We start from the raw sequence: 18,432 nt of genomic DNA, 5'->3' as shown, positions 1-18,432 counted from the left end.
TACAGGTCTTATATATGATTTAAGATATTTCTGTAAAATTTGGTGAAAAATGGATGTCATTTGACGTGATTCGGACCTAAAGTGCTAAAGTTGATGTTTTAAGAAGTTTGAGAAAATTCTATGATTTTGAGATTTAATTCGTTATTATTGAGGTTATTTTGGTGATTTTATTACACGAACAAGTTCGTATGATGTTTTTGGGTTGTGTGTATATTTGGTTTGGAGTCCCGAGGGCTCGAGTAAGATTTGGATAGGCCACGAATTGCATTTTGAACTTAGAAACTGCAGAAAAATTTTGCTGGTATGAACAGGCCGGCAGGCTTCGCATTTGCTAAGCCTGGCTCGCAAATGCGAAGGCTGAATCGCAAATGCGAAACCAACCCAGGCATGCCTTGGCTCGCAAATGCGAGGTTTTCTTCGCAAATGCAAAGGTTTGCATATTGGCCAGGGATCGCAAATGCGAAGTCGCAAATACGACAATAGTTTCGCAAATGCGAAAGTTTGGGATTTCTGAAGGGTTCGCATCGCATTTCCCAGATTATCAAGGGTCGGGGTTCGCAATTGTTCGCAATTCCCATATCTGCAACCTGCAACTTTTATACTTAACCGGTTTTAAAACCCTTTTTCATATTCCCTCAAACATAAACACGCTTAGGCGATTTTTCAAGGATTCCCTCTTCTCCAAATCAATTGTAACTCGTTTTTAACTAGTTTTCTTCAATCATTAACATCTTTTAACATGATTTCAACTTATATTAAAGATTTTCATGGGGGAAATTGAGTGCTTTGGGTAGAACCTAGGTTTTTCAAAAATTGGGGATTTGGACCTCGATTTGAGGTTCGATTTCAAAATAAATCATATATTTGGGTTCGTGGAGGAATGGGTAATCGAGTTTTAGTTCGAACCTCAGGTTTTGACCATGTGGGCACGGGGGCTATTTTTAACTTTTTGGGGTAAAACTTTGGAAAACTCATTTTTATGCATTGGGGTTAATTCATGTAGCGTTTATTGATGTAACTAAGTAACTTGTGACTAGATACGAGCTAATTAGCGGTGGAATCAAGGGGTAAAGCTATAATTGAACCTTGAGTTGTGTTCGTGGCATCGAGGTAAGTGTTTGGTCTAACCTTAGCTTGAGGGATTAGGAGTTGGTCCTATTTGCTATTTGTTCCTTGTTGAGTACGACGTATAGGCATGGTGATGAGTATCTATACGTTGGTGTCAAGCATGACCGTGAGTCTTATATTGTGATTTTCATGATCTCGTTGTATTATTCATGCCTTGGTGAAGATTTCTATTTGTTGTGTAAAGTTGTGGAAAGAATTGTGACCTATGAACATTGAAGAGCGTTGGCTCCAATTGTATAACGAATTGTGAAAGTATAAGTGATAATTGAAACTCTAGAGCATTGGCTCGAGTTGTGAAATGAATTGTGAAGTAAAAGTGAGAAAGAGAAGAGATCATTATGTTGCCCCCTTTCCGGGCTATTGTTGATTGAGGTTCCCTTGCATTGTGTTCTTAATTGATATTACGGACGCTTAGGTTGATGATTCTTTGTGTTAGGTGTTGTAACAAGTTTGGTTATAGCTAGGTAGTTAGGTGTTGTAACAAGTTTAGTTATAGCTGAGGTGGTTAGATGTTGAAAGTAGTTGAGTTATAGTTGAGATAGTTAGATGTTGGAACAAGTTTGGTTATAGTTGTTGAGTTCCCTTGCCGGGACGTATATACTTGTATTTTTGAGTTCCCTTGCCGGGATAGTGTAGTCTATTGTTGATCCCTTCCTGGGCGCCATCAACAAATCATCTTTCTCGCCAACACTTCTCATTTCACTGCAATAATCCCACAAATGGGCTACCGGATCTCCACACCCATCATACAAGTTAAATCTTGGCACTTTGAATCCCACGGGCAGACGAACGTCAAGGGACACAGACAGTTCTTTGTAAGCCATGCTACCCTGGTCTCCCCTTCCTTGTTTGTTCTTTAAGGATTGTTCTATGCCTTTTAGCCTCCTGGGTATCCCATCTCGCCCTTTTCTTCCTGTGAACTCTTCATTTACAACATGAGGCCCATCCCGCGGACCCTGCTTGTATGAGTTGGGAACCTTGTGGGCAACCTCTGAGGGGTAATATTGGGCATCATGAGCTTTGAGTGGGTGTTCATTGTTGAGGATGGTGGATAAGACCGGAGGGCAATTTTTGGGAAAAGTAATTGGAAGATGGGTGATGGAGCTACTAGGGTGGTTGGGAAAGCCATGATAAACGGGTGGATTTGGAGAGTATGGGGGATCATCTGGCACTGTGACCGGTGTTTGGGTAAGGGTAGCATTTAGGAAGCTAGGTGGTGGCGGGGGTAGTGTCTTCCCGGTCATTCAGGCCTGATACATGTCCTCCATGTGTTGACTTAACATCCTCACCTCTTCAACCAACCCATTGTCCTGTTCAACCAATTGCTTTTGGACACCTGTATCAGTCAACTCAGTTTTGTTGTTGTCTGCCATTGCCTTTTGACTTTATGTTGTGGAGAGGAGTTACTACTTCGAGGACCACAAACCAACCACCTTTCTGCTATGAAGATATCAAAAGGAACAAAATGGGGTCATTCCGTTAGCGTTAGGGCATTTAATACCAGAAATATCACATTGTGTGCAATGCACCAAGCAACAATTAATGGTTCTAGAATGACTTCGAGGGTCATAAGGTCACTTGGCATCATCCCAATCTGTCCATTTGAATCTTCTCTTTTCTTTTCTTTCCTCGCTCTTCTTAGTTCGCTCATTTTCTTTCCCCTTTTCTTTTTGATTGTCGCTCTTTTCTTCCTTCTCAATTCTCACCTCCCATAATTTCACCATCTTTTCCTCTCTTTTTTTTCTCTTTTTTTTTCTTTTCTTTTTAAAAAATAAAAAAAATGATTCGATCGAACCCTATGTAGGTTGCCTACGTATCATGACGCCGCATGAATCAGATCTTTGCGTAGTTCGGGAAGATTGAGGGTAAAGAACATAAACTAACGTTTTCTTTTTCATTTTCTTCTTCTTTTTACCTTAATGACTACTCTGTTGAGAAAAGAGAAATAAATGAAGCAAATCTTTTTTTTCAATTTTCTAAACTTAATGTTCTATAACCTATTTTAAACTCAAGCTTAACAAGCATATATTTTTTCTTTTTTGAAACAGATACTCTATGGAAAATTATTAAGGAAAATCCCTACAAGAGAAAAAAATATTTTTTTGATTTTTTTTTCTTTTTTAAGAAGGAAATCTAAAGGCTAGACCAAAGAAAAATATTTTGAATTTTCACTTGATATCCTGAAGAAAAGACTTCGAAACAAGAAATGAAAAAGATAAAAAAAAAGTGTTTTTGGATTTGAATTTTTGATTACCTAAGGAAGAAACTCTGAAAATAAATCAAAGAAAAAGTATTGTTGTTTTCTTTTTCTTATATGTACAATGTCCTAAAGTTCTAATAAAATAAAAGAATTCTTTTTTCAAGTCATTTTTCATCAATTTCCCAAAGAAAAACCTCAACAGAAAATCTTTTTGGATTTAATATCTTAAAAGAAAACTTTTAAAGAGGTACTAAAGAATTTTTTTTTTTTTTATATATTTTTGGTCTTAATATACTAAAGGAAATATAAAAGCAATTTTTATTTTGATATTGATTGCCTAAAGGAAAAACAACCTCAAAGGAATTATTTTTTCATTTATAGAATTAGTATTCTAAAGAAAACTTATAACGAAAATATAAAAACGCAAAATTTCTTTTGTTTTTTGTTTTTGACTTGTAACACATTTCCAAATACCAAATAAGGAATATAATAACAAAAGACTAGGAAAACTTAACTAGACTATTACAAACTCTAACATCACCTAAAAGACCGAATACTACTATACATGACTAGAAAGTAAAACATGAACAATTGACTCAAAAATATAAAATGACTCCTCGAGCAACTTCTGAATACAGTGATCCTGGGGTATCTCTCATGCCCAAACTCCAGTAAGTAAATCCACACATGTATAAGAAAACTTAAACCAACACTATGTGAGACAATAACATTCCCTACTAGACACATGCAAGACATGGTTGCGGTTATTTTTGCAAAATGGCTTATTTGACCAAAAGGTGGCTAGAAGTGCAAAATTTGGCTAAGACCCCACAAAGCCAAGAACCTAAGATTTACTAGGAAGACCGAACCCTATGTGGGTTGCCTACGTATCACGTCCCGAAAGACGAGAATCAGATATGCGTAGTTCCGGCAGATAGGATATGGGCGAGAAATAAAAATAACAACTAATTTAGAGAAAATATGTTTTTTTCTTTCTCTTTTTTTTTTGGAAAAATGATGAAACATGTAAACTCTTTTTTTTTTAATTTCTTTTTCCCCTTTTTTGATTTTTGATTTTTGAAAAATGATGAAAAAGTACAAATTTTTTGAATTTTTCAAGCTCTTTTTCTTCTTAACAAAATGTAATAGAAAACATAATTAGGCCCCACTCGCTTTATCTTCACACTTCACCTTCTCTTTTTCTTTTTTTATTTCATTGTTTTTTCTTTTTTCATTGTTTTTTTTATTTCTTCATCTACCCTCAGCTATCATTGGTCCGCCAAATGACCATTTTACCCTTGAATAAATGCAACATGTAGCACATAAGATGCATCAGGATGGTCTTTTATTTTGGGGTATACATGTCCTAGACGGACCCAACACCTGTGTTGAGTCCCCTAAGTCAAGTGCACATGATGCAAACACGCGTTCCTGCTAGGGATCCGATATGGAGTATTGTTATACTAGGTTTAAAAACCTAGGTTTATTTGTTCTAGACCTGGATTACCCGAGCGGACAAATCGAGCCTGGGGGGGGGCTGCGTACCGGTAACCAAAAGATCATCCGGCTTTGCAACTTGTCCGAACCTCGTCCTATTTGGGATATGACACTAACAGAAAGAAGTCACGACCAGCGTGCACTCCTCGGGAGAGAGAAGAAAGGGGTTTCGTAGCAGTTTATATACAATTCAGATAATATCAAAGCGGTAAAAGCCTCATTTAATACATTAGGCTCAAACATGTAATAAAATCAGATAACAGATAAAGCCAAATACAACAATTCATCTAAGCTCGAATTCTGAACCCTGAACTAGAGATTCTGTGTTCTTATCCCCAGCAGAGTCGTCAGAGCTGTCACACCTCCTTTTTTACCTACACCCCTGGAAGGGAGTGTATAAGGGAGTTTTTTTCAACTAAAAGTGACTATCGAAACGGGATTATTTTATTTAAGATTCAGAGTCTCCACTTGAGAGATTTATGGTGTCCCAAGTCACCGGTTCAAATCCCCAATCGAGGAAAGGATTGACTCTGTATTACAGTCTGCGAACCAGAAATCCGAGTAAGGAATTTTGTTAACCCGGGAGAAGGTATTAGGCATTCCCGAGTTTCGTGGTTCTAGCACAGTCGTTCAACTGTTATAATTGGCCTGTTATCTGATTTGAATACATGTTTTAGCCTATGGTGCAATTTTAACTTTTATAATCGCTTTTGTTCAATTAATTTTTAAGAAAAATTCAACGTTATCAAAAATACGTCTTGAACCACGTCACATAAATGCATCTATTGGTCCGCAACATATTATATCTAACATTGTTGAGATTTGGATTTGGGTCACATAAATGCGCACCCGAATTTAGGAAGGTAATTATTAAAATACGCACCTAAAGCAACTACGCATGTTCGAAAATTATTTATTTTCCTAAATTAGTCTAAAGTTATCTGTGAAGGCCTACCTACAGTACAAGACTACACATAAGGAGATAATGACATAGCAAGTGTGAGCATATTTTGAAAATAGAAATCAAATTAAAGAGTCAAAACCTCTAGTAAATATTGCTATTTAAAAGAAAAAAATTTATCTGCCTTCACAAGACAAAGCTCCTCGGCACAGGAGTATGGACCCATTAGCTTTGAGATGGGCAGCTTTTGGTAAAGCCTTGGGCTTCTTCGAAGAATATGGTTAAGCTTTAAAGCACTCAAAATTGCAATAGTACAGAGTGCAATGAATTTACTAATTACAATTGAGAAAACTATTACTCATACTCATTTTACATACGAAACACATCCAATCAGAAGGAAGAAAGTAGTGATCTGCCTACAAAATATTTTTCTTTCCTCAGGTATATCAAATTAATCACCATTAGAGCACATTAAAGCATCTTCATACTAAAATAAATAAATAAATAAATAAGAAATCCAAAACCATTCATTTAAACATTGACAAGAACATAATATAGACATGGAAGGAAGTGAAAACCAAGAAAAGAACCTCTAAACGACGAAGTGCATGAAAACAGAATCTCCCGAGTAAGCGGAACCTCTGCCGGAAAACTGAAACTGCGATCTCTACAGCAAACTCGAACTCGGCTGATTTAAACTAAGACCTCGATGACAGAGATGGCTTGAAATGGTAAATAAAGTAAACTACACGGGTTGCAAACTGAAAAAGGTGGTCTTCTTGGTTGTGTTGATGGCTATGGCTGCTATTCTTAGGCGTTGGAGAAGATGAAGAATAGGGACGGGGGTCGTTGGTTTGTGAAGAAGAAGCTCGCTGGGGGTGGGGTTTGGGTATATGGTTGCTGAAGCTTTATATCCTTATTTGTTAAATTCCTTGTTCGTGGCTGCTCTCGAGAGATGAATGACAGGGAGGGTCTTTGGCTTTGTTCCAGTTGAAGAGAGTTAGGGTCGTTTGGAGAAGATGACGCGGGGGGGGGGGTTCTTTTTGGTCTGTGGCACTCAGCTTTTTGTTCTCCTTCCCCTTTTTTGATTTTTAAGCATTAATTTATAGGTAGAGTCTAGGTTTAGGTGTATTTTTGTGTATTTTTCTCATTAGTCCCTAGGTCTTTTGTGTATTAGGTCCTTAGGGTCTTTTTGTTTGTTTTTACTCCAAAGAAGAGTCTAGAAGGGTCCCTAGGCTTAATGGACTAGTCCGACTTGAGCCAAGATCTGGGTTCTAAAACTCTTAAAATTATGATCCAACACCTTAATTGACTCCTTTTAAAATAAGATAAAAATACTACACAATCCAAAGCTAATCCTAATTAATTAAACTAAACATGAAACTATTTTTGTGTTTTCGAAATTATATAAAGATAAAAATAGGGTACCATTTTATATATTATTCTTTTTTTTTTAAATTATGAAAAATATTTTTTTTTTTGTGATTTTCATTTTTCTTGTAATAAAATAAAGTAAAGGAGTAAAAATTAGTTGAAATAGCTATATTAGACCTAAATTAAATATTTTACGCTAAAAATGTGAAAAATCTTGGGGAGGGTCAAAAATCACATGTCTACAGTCTCTCAGTTCATTTGGGTGTTCTTGAGCTGATTTCTGTTGTCGCTGGTTTAATGTGAGTTGGTTTGATAGTTTCTTTATAAATTTGAAGTTCGTTGTGCTGCCTGTTGCTCACTTCTCTGCTATCTAGGTATTTATCTCAACTATGTAGTACTCAGATTACCCTGAATTTGATGTAATAAAGTTCGAAGTTTTAACTTGAGCTCTTTGTTAATTGCAAATACATATTTTCTAGTTTATGAAATGGTAAGTACGCATGTTTGTGAATAAATGCTGGCTATGTCAAGAAATGCTTTAGTTTTCAATTTCGACATGTGGTTTGAATTCCGAAATATGTCTACTTGGCTACAAGTTGCAATAAAGTAACATTAGTTTAATTTATCTTTTCTTAAATTGGTATTGGAAGTAAGTTTCTTATACTGAAAGTTGAAAGAAGTGTATGTTAACAATATTTTCAATCCAGGAATATATATGTATATATAAAAGAAGGTTTATTTCATATGTAGTTCATGTTATTATTTATTTTTATTAAGTGTTTGTGTTGTTATTGTACCTTTAGTCATTGTGTTGAGTGGGCATAAATCAGTAAATTAAGTAGGAGTCAAATAATAAATAAAACTGAATAAAGATAAAGGGGTGTGGAAAAAGGCTGAACGTTTCAACAAACAAAGAATTTGAGCCAAAAACTCAATTCTTTAGGCCCAATGCAAAGCTAAGCTAGGTGGTCCATTTTTTTTCTCTTTCTTCTAAGAAATAACTAAATAGATGTCCCATCTTTTAAAATCCTTAAGCTGGCGCATTTCTCTTTTAACAAGAAGTTGACCTATTTTTTTAAAGAGAATTTTTCACAAAGCACCATCTTTTAGTCTTAATTAGCCATTTATAGATACCTTTTGCCATATTACGCTTTATAGATATCTTTTATGTTTTTATACAATGTATTTCATGTATTTAAACGGTTGTATTCATTAATACAAGAAAAAAAATAGGCGTAAAAACGGAAAATCCAGCTAAGTGTTATCTGTATTTAACTGTATTCAAGCGAAATTTCAGTTGTATTTAACTGTATTCAAGCAAAATTTCAGTGAAATACAGTAACTTTTTTGCGCAAATTCTGGGAATTTAAACTTGTTAAAAACGGAAGAAAATCAAATCACATGATAGTCTCCTAATTTAACTCAAAGAACTAAAACGAGTACACACTAATTTGTATTTTGCTCAAAGAAAGCAACTCAAAAACGTGAAAAGAAGGAAAAACCAGAGCAACACATCTGATCGAACTTCTCAATTCTCTTCTCCTTTTTTTCTATTGAATACAACAAAATACAATTGAATACAGCTGAATAAAACTCTTGAATGCAACAAAATACAACTAACTTCTGCTGAATAAAATAGTTGAATATAACTAACTAAAACTGAATATAACTGAATACAGTTGTATAAAACACTTGAATACAACTAACTACTGCTGAATAAAATAGTTAATTACAACTGATTAAAACTGAATACAAGAGAATAATCACAACTTTTTAATACATCTAAAATATATAAATGAATGTTGTTGAATACATGTGAATACAGTTTCACCTCTTTCATCTGTAAACATGGCTTTCGACAAAATCAAGGTTGAAAATCCTATCGTTGAGATGGACGGTTAGATCTCTTTCTCCTCTACTTTCTCTATCTCTATATTTCTTCCGTTTTTCTTGCTGAAATTTGTTGTTTTATAGATCTGTTTTTGTATGCCAAATAATAATAAAGATTGATTATGCTGTGAAAATACAGAGAGGACAAAGAATTTGAGTAACGTGGGTATGTGGGAGATGAGAGTAGAGGTGACAATGGCGGAGAAATAGAGATTTAGGGTGGGAAAAGATTTATGAAACGTAGGTTTATGGAAGAAGAGGGTAAAGTGTATGGAAGAAGAGAGAGAAAAGCTGGTCAGAGGAGATATACGCTAATTAGGTGAGAAAAAATATAAAAAATGAGAGAAAAATATTTTGTAGCATATATGGTGCCTTAATTGTAGGATGAAACTATATTTAGATTTTTTGCTATAAACTATAAAAGGTATTTATAGGATGTAATATTTAAAATGGTATTTATTTAATATAAATAGGGTACTAACCTATTCTATAGGTGGTAAAATTTCCTTCTTTAAAATAGATTGAGTTGGTCCAACATTTATTTGCATAATTTTACCAATAATAAGGCTAGAAAATAATAATAAAAATCAGATTTCCCGTTACTAATTAATTAACACATTTTCTTTTCATTAATTAGTTAAACTACTAGACAACTAGTAGGCGCGCTTTAACTTTTTCATTCACGGACTCGCTTGCGCAGCGTGATAGTTTTTTTTAGTTAACTTTCTCAAAATGTTTTAAATTCTTCCAAAAAATAAAAATAAAAAAATTAATAACGTTGTATTAATTTTTGTCATGACTGCAGATTCGCTTGCGTAGTGCTGTTATGATAAAATTAATAAGATTCGTCTCGGTCGCACATTCGCTCACGCGGTGCGGTTAGGACAATTTAATATTATTCAAATCACTCTTCAACAATTTTAATAAATAAAAGCGGATAGATAAAATATTGAAAACCAAATAAATCACAATTTATCCAAAATTAATTTAAGCCAAATATGGTCAATAAAGCGACCGTGCTAGAATCACGGGACTCGGGAATGCTTTACACCTTCTCCCCGGTCAACAGAATTCCTTACCCGAACTTTATTTTTGCAGACCGATAAAAAATAGAGTCAAACCTTCCTTTGACTAGGGATTCAAATAAAAGGTGACGTGGAACACCTAAAAATCAATTCCAAGTGGCGACTCTGTAAATAAAATAATCCATACTCAAGTTTGTCACTTTAATTGGAAAAACTCTTTAACCCACAATCCATAATACACATTATCTTTTGGAGGGGTAAAAAGGAGGTGTGACAAATACAACATACCTTTTATTGTAGAATACCACTTTAGTTTATCGGATGTATATTACTAATCAATACAGTATACAATACATTATATAATATAAACTTATATGACACTTGGTATATATAATATACAATAAATCATATCTTTGTTACATGTTATAAATTGATTATGATCTATTTTGTTCCCTTTTTTTTTGGGTACTTTTTATTTAAAGATTATTTCTCCTGCTACTAGAGAAAAGAAAATTTGATAAAGAATGGATTGTTTGTTGAAAATGTGGTGGAGAAGGAGAATACAAATAAAAAGCCAATGGAGAATTTTCCGTATTAAGTTTCCTTATTTATAGGAATTGTGATGGAGTATTTTTAGGGAACAATTGATTTTATTAAATATGTTTGATATTCAGTTTCCTCATTTATAGGAAGATACTGTATTAAGAGCTATTTCTTCTATTCTTTTATCGTGTTTAAGTTGTAAGATATGTTAATTACTTTATAGTTGTAGATTAAGAAATATTTTATGATTCTACATGTATTTATGTAAACTTCCCCATTTTATGTCGGTGGGCAAAAATATGGGCTCTTAAATTTTTGAGGGGCTATAGAGGGTAATTTTTTCAAAATTAATGGGATTAGCACTTCTGGTTCAAAAGCAACCACATATCGGTATACATGGTGATAGAAAGGACACTTCACTAGCTATACCTACAATTTTACTTTTATGAACTTGCAATAACATAGTTTAAAAAATGAATCACTGTACTTGAATCTTGCCTACAATCAGTGGCGCCAGTTCAAAACTCGATAGATAATGAGTCAGTTCATCTATCCTTTTCCACTTAAATAAGCTTTGTCTATGGTTGATCAGTTCGAACCCCTAGGTGTGCTAATGTTAGGATCGACCGGCTCATCCTCTAAAACTTTTTTTTCTTCTCCAAAAACTGCTTATGTTTCTTCTCAAAAGCATTTTTTTTTTCTTCCAAAAGCTTGGCCAAATACTTCTGACTCCCATAAATTTCAGTAGACAGAAAGGTCGAGGAAGCTACCATTATGAGAATGCAACCAAGCTAGTTTAACCCACATATCACGCATTGCGCTCTTACTAATAGACCAAAGCCCGGAGCAACATATTTACATGCTTTAGTAATGAAAACATTATACTCCTAATATGTAACATATTTACAGATCTTAGGACTCAATAGTTATGCCTCCAATTTCAAGGTTATCAAGCTGCTTTGGCCTCTTGTAATTCTTCAGCAAAAGAGAGCTGCAGACAACACTTACTGAAGAGGCAGCCATTGCTGCTCCTGCTACCCACGGCGGCAAACGAAATCTAGTAGATGGGAAAAGAGCTCCGGCAGCAATAGGGATGCCAAGAAGGTTATAGCCAAATGCCCAAAAGTAGTTCAGGCGAATTCGGCCAAAAGTTTTCCTGGAAAGATCAATAGCAGTTATGACATCTTCAAGATTGCTTTTCATTAGGACAATATCAGCTGCCTCAATAGCTATATCTGTCCCTGCACCTATTGCCATTCCAACATCTGCTGCTACAAGCGCTGGCGAGTCGTTAATTCCATCTCCCACCATTGCAACAACTTTTCCCAAACTCTGCTGATCAATTAAGAGAATTAAGCACCAGCCTTAACAAATAGGGGTGTTTTACTGGACACGTAGTTTAAGAAAGGCTTTTGGCACATACCAAAAGTGTCCTCAGAACTTGCGATTTTAAACATAACATGACATTTCTATGGCTATAACATACTTTAAGGGTTAAATGTAAAATTTAAGCTAAATAGGTTCCAAATATGAAAATGCGTCATTCTTTTCCTCAACGGACTAGAAAAGAAAGAAAAAGGGCAGCCCGATACACTAAGCTCCCGCTATGCGGGGGGTCCGGGGAAGGGCCCGACCACAAGGATCTATCGCATGCAGCCTTACCCTGCATTTCTGCAAGAGGTCGTTTTCACGGCTCGAACCTGTGACCTCCTAGTCACATGGCAGCAACTTTACTAGTTACGCCAAGGCTCCCTTTCACAGACTAGAAAAGAAAGAGTGTCATGTAAAATAGAGCAGATGGAGTACTAATCAGTATAATAGAAGAAAATTTTAGTATTAAATGAGGCTAATTAGTTCTTTAAAAGCAAAATGTGTTATCTTCACGAACTAGAAAAGAAAGAGTGTCATGTAAAATGGAGCAGATGGAGTACTAATCAGTATAATAGAAGAAAATTTTAGTATTAAATTAGGCTAATTAGTTCTTTAAAAGCAAAATTTGTTATCTTTTCATGTTATCAAAATTTACCTGTAGTTCCTTCACTTTTTCTGCTTTGTCTTCAGGTTTTGCTTCTGCGATAACATCGTTAATGCCAACTTCCTTGGCAATGGCATTAGCTGTTCCCCAATTGTCACCTGTTACTAGCTTACTCTCAACATTCATAGACTTAAGAAGAGAAACGACTTCACGAGCTCCAGGCTTCACTGGATCAGATATAGCAACAACACCAATCAGTTCACTATCAATTGATACAAGAATTCCAGTTTGAGCCAATTCTTCTGCTTCTGCTAGTACTTCATCGGCATCAACAGGAACAGAAATGCCTTGCTCTAACATCAACCTCTTGTTTCCAACTATTACTTTTTTGTTGTGGATAACAGCCTTCACACCGTGGCCAGTTATAGACTCAAAGTCCTCGGCTTCAGGCCACACAGGATTCTCCTCATCCTCTCTAAACTTTTTAGCATATTCAACAATTGCCTTGGCCAAGGGATGCTCGCTATTTACCTGAAATTCAAGTTTAAGATATTCTTCTTAGATATTGGCAAGGATAAACGCTTGTGTTCATTATATTAGAAAAATGTTTGACCATGATAGTGTCCGAGGAACTCGTGAGCCAGAACAAATTAACAGATAGGGTACTGCTGCTCATAACTACTAGCTATCCATCTAGCCCCGATAGTGAAGACTCAAAGAAAAGATTGAATGAGGTCATTAACGTTAGAGCTTCATCCAATCCACTGACTTCAAAAATGATAATGCCTCATATTGTCTGCTTAAGCAGAGTCAGCAGGAGAATATCGGAGCATTATCTTGATAAATCTAGTTTAAAAGGCATAAACTGTTCTGAAGAGTATCCTGTGATGCTACAACTTTAACTGCACTAATATTATGCAACAAATTCCAGGCTCAAAGAACATCATTTCTAAATGCTTTCGAAACTAGCAGGGGGACAGTAACGTGGCTAAGTTAACAAAGGCGATAGAACTTGTAGGGAAACAAAAGAATACTCAACAACAGGGGCCACTCAACAAGTCCAAACCAGACTAAAATTTACCTCAGCTGCAGCAACCAATTCGTAAAACTCTCGAAGTACCATAGATCTGAAAAGCTTAGTATTTACAACGACTGGTTTGCCCATTGTAAGAGTCCCCGTCTTATCAAACACTATACAGTTCACCTACAGGAACAGATGATGAATTTTTGTCAAGTTAAATTTTTATGAACTGGCATTGCCGGAAGCATAGTTCAGAATTTTTGGGACGTACCTTTTGTGCGCTTTCCAAAGCCTGCCCGCCTTTAATAAGAACACCTCGAGAAGCACCAACTCCTGTGCCAACCATTACAGCAGTTGGAGTAGCAAGACCAAGAGCACATGGGCAAGCTATAACCATAACAGATATACCAAATTGAAGGGCAAGCTGAAAACTATCAATAGAAGACGGAATCCAGGATTTAGGATAGCTGTTGTACTTCCCAGATAAATACCAGGCCAGCCAAGTGGAAAAGGAGAGAATAATAACCTGAAATAGCAAAAAGATCATCAACTCTCCGAGAGTCATAAGATGATAACATAAATCTCAACAGCAAGCCAGTTAATACTCACAAGAGGCACAAAATATTTAGAAATACGATCAGCAAATTTTTGAACAGGAGCTTTAGCCATTTGTGCTGATTCAACCAGCTGAACAATCTGTGAAAGAGCACTCTCTGATCCAACTTTAGTAGCTCTAATATGCAGAACACCATTCTCATTCACAGTTCCTCCAATCACCGTATCGCCTTTCCTTTTGGCCACTGGCCGAGATTCTCCAGTTATCATGCTCTCATTCACGTGGCTTTGTCCCCAGATGACAAAACCATCACAGGCTACTTTTGCACCAGGAAGGATTCTGATCACATCGTTCTTCTGTATCAGTCGGCTATCAATTTCTTCCTCTTTCACCACATTCCCTTCGTCATCAAACTGTAATAGTGTTGCTGTCTCAGGGGCCAAGTTCATGAGCTTAGCAATAGCCTCGGATGTTTTTCCTTTGGCCAAAACTTCAAGATACTTCCCAAGTAGAATGAAGGAAATGAGCATTGAGCTGGTCTCAAAAAAATCAGTAGACTTGAAGCTTGGAGAAGTTGCAGCTCTCAACACCGAGTAGACAGAATAAAAGTAGGCTGCATTTGTTCCCAAAGCAATCAGAACATCCATGTTTGCAGAACCATGACGTAGTGCTTTGTAAGAACCAGAGTAGAAATGTCGGCCAATGATGAATTGCACGGGAGTAGAGAGCACCCAGCGCAAAATCTCACCAATGCTAAGCATGTTGACAACTTTAATATCCAATCCATCCTTCAGACCAGGAATATACATGAAGACCATGGAGGTCAAGAAAACCGGAATGGTAAAAACCAAGCTCCAGAGAAAGGACTGACGATAGTGTTCGATTTCTTCTTGTCTATGGGATTGTTTCCCATCTCCTTCCGGAAATATCATTGCCTTGAACTCTCCAGAACCAGTTGACTCAATTACTTGAATAAAATTTCTAGGTCCTATTATATCTGATTTATAAGAAATGGATAACTTCTTCAGTTCAGGATCAATATCAATGTCTTCAATGCCCGAGAGTGCTCTAAGAGAACTTTCAATAATCCTCATTGAATCTTCAGTGAATACTCCATCAACTTTCAGCAATATTTTGCTCCTATCTTCTCCTGTGCTAATTAATATGGCTTCAAATCCAGTATCTTCTATGGCTTTTAAAAGCTGACTGTAAGTTAATATCCTCGGATCATATTGGATTTCAGCCTCTTCGGTTGCTAATGCAACTTGTGCTTTCTGTACGCCGGGGATCAACTGCAAAGCAGATTCAACTGTTGTGGAGCAAGAAGTGCAGGTCATACCTTTTATACGTATCCGGCAGACTTGGGAGGTTTTTTCATTTGTCTCCTCTGTAATCAGTGTTGTCTCGAATCCAACATCTTCTATGGTCTCGCGGATCATTTCCTCCTGCACATTTGGGCAATTATTCTTAGCAACCGCTTTGTCCAAACATCTAACAACTTAAAGAACAGTAGCTCTAGTATTTCTTGAGAAGTAGAAGTATATCTGCGCGTAGCTAGCACTGAATATTAATATTAATGACCTGCATAGCTAAGAAGTCTGGAAAACCAATTACTAACTTTTACTTCTAGAATTACTGCTGTATGATGCAGGGTACTGGTTACTAATATGTCAATGCAGCTTTATTGCAGTACTATGGATAATTTTTTTACCAACGTCATTAGTTTTAATACTAGCTGAAAACAGATGAATCTGACCTCAAAAACGCTCATTGCTCAAAGTAACTGCAATCATGCTAAATTCAAGAATCCGCAAATAGACATCGATAAACACCAACTCCCAAGTGAAACTAGCCCACGAATGAGCGAAGTTTCTCAAAATTTTGGAGAACAATTGATAACGACAATCTTGATTCTTCAGGGTGAAGTAGCCGAAAATCAGGGTGAAATAGACTAGATAACAGAATTCTACTTCCACTTACGCAACCAACATTTAGCCAAAAGTTAAAACTTAAAGGAAGAGCAAAAGGATTAAAAACTGGAACTTACCAAGTTGCTTAGAAGATATACAACATATTCAATGGAATACCTCACTTCTAAACAAATAACCATGTTGCTTACAACATGCATAACATGTTCAGTGGAGTATGTTCTATACTATACGATTAGCAGAATCCAGAAAGAACGTGCAAAAAATGAATTTTTTAACCTTCTTTCACCAGCTAAAGTTCTCCAGAAAACTCTTGCGGAAATAAATAGTAGTGCTAATAAGAAATTGAAAGAAAATTTGGACTCACATTAACAAAACTACTGTAAAATAATAACTCGAACTATGATACTCAAGAAACTTAAACCAGCTCGATGACATCCTAATAGAATTTCTACGTAATAAAATAAGCCTGTATGATTAGCAGAATCCACTAAAACTTCCAAAACAACAAATTTTTACATTCTTTAACCAATTAAAAATCCCAGAAAATTCTTGCAAAAACAAAATAGTACTACTATGAAACAAATAACAACGGCATACCCGGTGTATCCTCAACTCAGCCCAACTCAGCCCAATACTTTTGACGCGGGGCATAAATTTATATATAAAAGTCTAATAAAATTGCCATTAATAGTAGCTCCGAACTTAACTTTAAGAATACAATCAGAGGGGGACCCAGGATTTGAGGGTCGGGATGCATTTTTGGGTTCAACCAAAATCTGCTTTGTATATAGGGTGTAAACTATTATAATATATCACTATTTTCTAAAGACATATATACGTGTATATGGAATTTTTGCCCAACTTTACGGGTGTCAGTGACCCCTCCGGTACAATATAGGTCCGCCTCGAATACAATGAGTTCAATGCTAATCACCTAAAAGGTAACCCATAAAGTTTAAATCTTGGATCTGTCACTGTGTGGGGTCTGAGAAGGGTAATGTGTAGGCGGACCTTAACCCTACAAGCCTATCTTGTACAGGTTGACTGTTTCTAAGAGACCCTCGGCGCAAGCACAGTCACAACAAATAATTGGAGGAAAATAAAATTAGACTCACATCGACAAAGGTGGAGTAAAAAATAACTTGAGCTTTGTTATTCAGTACATCAACAACAGCTTCTTTAATCCCAGGAAGTCTTTTAATTGCCTTTTCAACAGATCCAGCACATGCAGAACAACTCATCCCATTAACTGAAAAAACTGCCTTCGATTCGGTTCCATGTATACTTTTCTCTTCATCTGTAGATACAGAAACACCCTTTGGATATTTAGGCATTGATGGATAATGTGGTTTTGGTGATAATTCTCCATAATTACTGCTCTCATTTCTTAGACACGCAAATGAAAAAAACTTAGCAGTCGCCATTGATACGGAGGTTTTTTTCTGTGCTCAATTCTTGAATTGAACAGTTGGTGTTATATATTGAATGATGAATAAAAAATGGATTTTGTTTTGCTTGTAAATTATGCTTTTGCAACTTTAATTTATTTGGTTGGTGTTATAAAGTTGAGGGCTACTTATTGGTGGATGTTGAAATATTTTAGGACATCTCACAGGATTACTGTGTGATCAAGATGTGTATTTAATTTCAAAGTATTTGATCAACCGACTATGTTTCTGTTGGTTAAAAAGGTTTTCAAAAAAAGTTCCCTAAAATAAAATCAAAGTTGTTTGATTTGAAATATATACAATCAAACCTATTTATAACGGTCTCGTTTATTCCGTATGTTTTTGAATATTATAACGAATTGTTGTTATAGAGAACCTATATTATAACAAAACATGATATTTGATTCCGGAAAAATTTAGCTTTTATAATGAAATGCTGTTATACAAGAATGTTGTTATAGAAATGTGTGACTGTATGTACAGACAAGGCAGATTCTTGTAGACTAACACAAATATGTTCCAAAATTTTACTCAATATAGATTTTTATAATATTAGTATAATTTAACTCGTTATCAGTATTATCTTTAATTATTTTATAAGTAATCTAATTGTATACCGTATATTTTTCACTTAATATTATTGGTGCATAAAACTTAAGTTTTCTCTCGAAAACTAATACAAATATACCTTTTTTCCAAAAATAATTAAGGCCAAATCTAATTCTGGATAAAATTAAATTTCCTTTTTCCAAGTTCAATTTAAGCTTTGCCTCCTAGTTAAGCGGCTTGGGGTGGGTCCATTTCCGTTGCTTTCGCGGGCATTTTGACTTTTAGATTTTGCGTATAGACATTTTCATTCCATTAATTTAATTCAACCACGTCTCATGATGTTATATTTAATCATATTCAAAAAAGTCAAAAAACAAAACTGTTCGTCCTAGGT

At 35.6% G+C, this 18,432-nt stretch overlaps 1 protein-coding gene across 3 annotated transcripts; it reads right to left on the bottom strand.

Moving 5' to 3' along the window:
• Positions 1-11,303: 11,303 nt before the first annotated feature.
• Positions 11,304-17,609, bottom strand: LOC104250025 (probable copper-transporting ATPase HMA5). 3 transcript variants are annotated; one of them, XM_070155508.1, is made up of 6 exons: positions 17,157-17,609; positions 14,164-15,555; positions 13,826-14,080; positions 13,615-13,737; positions 12,585-13,064; positions 11,304-11,893 (listed from the first exon to the last, which is right to left on the bottom strand). In XM_070155508.1, exons 1-6 carry the CDS (start codon positions 17,463-17,465, stop codon positions 11,471-11,473), a joined length of 2,982 nt encoding a protein of 993 aa, XP_070011609.1. In that variant the 5' UTR covers positions 17,466-17,609; the 3' UTR covers positions 11,304-11,470. The 3 variants fall into 3 exon arrangements, with proteins under 3 accessions (XP_070011609.1, XP_070011610.1, XP_070011611.1); XM_070155509.1 differs by having other exon boundaries at positions 11,304-11,890; positions 17,157-17,606; XM_070155510.1 differs by lacking the exon at positions 17,157-17,609 and adding an exon at positions 16,158-16,260.
• Positions 17,610-18,432: the final 823 nt, after the last annotated feature.

The sequence above is a fragment of the Nicotiana sylvestris genome, chromosome 8 (genome assembly GCF_000393655.2).
Source record: "Nicotiana sylvestris chromosome 8, ASM39365v2, whole genome shotgun sequence".
NCBI lineage: Eukaryota > Viridiplantae > Streptophyta > Magnoliopsida > Solanales > Solanaceae > Nicotiana > Nicotiana sylvestris.
This window is presented reverse-complemented; position numbering and strand designations above follow the sequence as displayed.

What these genes read in the sequence shown, in the direction of transcription:
- LOC104250025 (XM_070155508.1), bottom strand. Translation starts at nt 17,465, where the DNA reads ATGGCGACTGCTAAGTTTTTTTCATTTGCGTGTCTAAGAAATGAGAGC. An exon ending in TTTACTCCACCTTTGTCGAT is followed by an intron (nt 15,556 to 17,156) that starts GTGAGTCTAATT and finishes CCAAATGTGCAG; the next exon opens with GAGGAAATGATCCGCGAGAC. An exon ending in CTAAATATTTTGTGCCTCTT is followed by an intron (nt 14,081 to 14,163) that starts GTGAGTATTAAC and finishes TTGCTATTTCAG; the next exon opens with GTTATTATTCTCTCCTTTTC.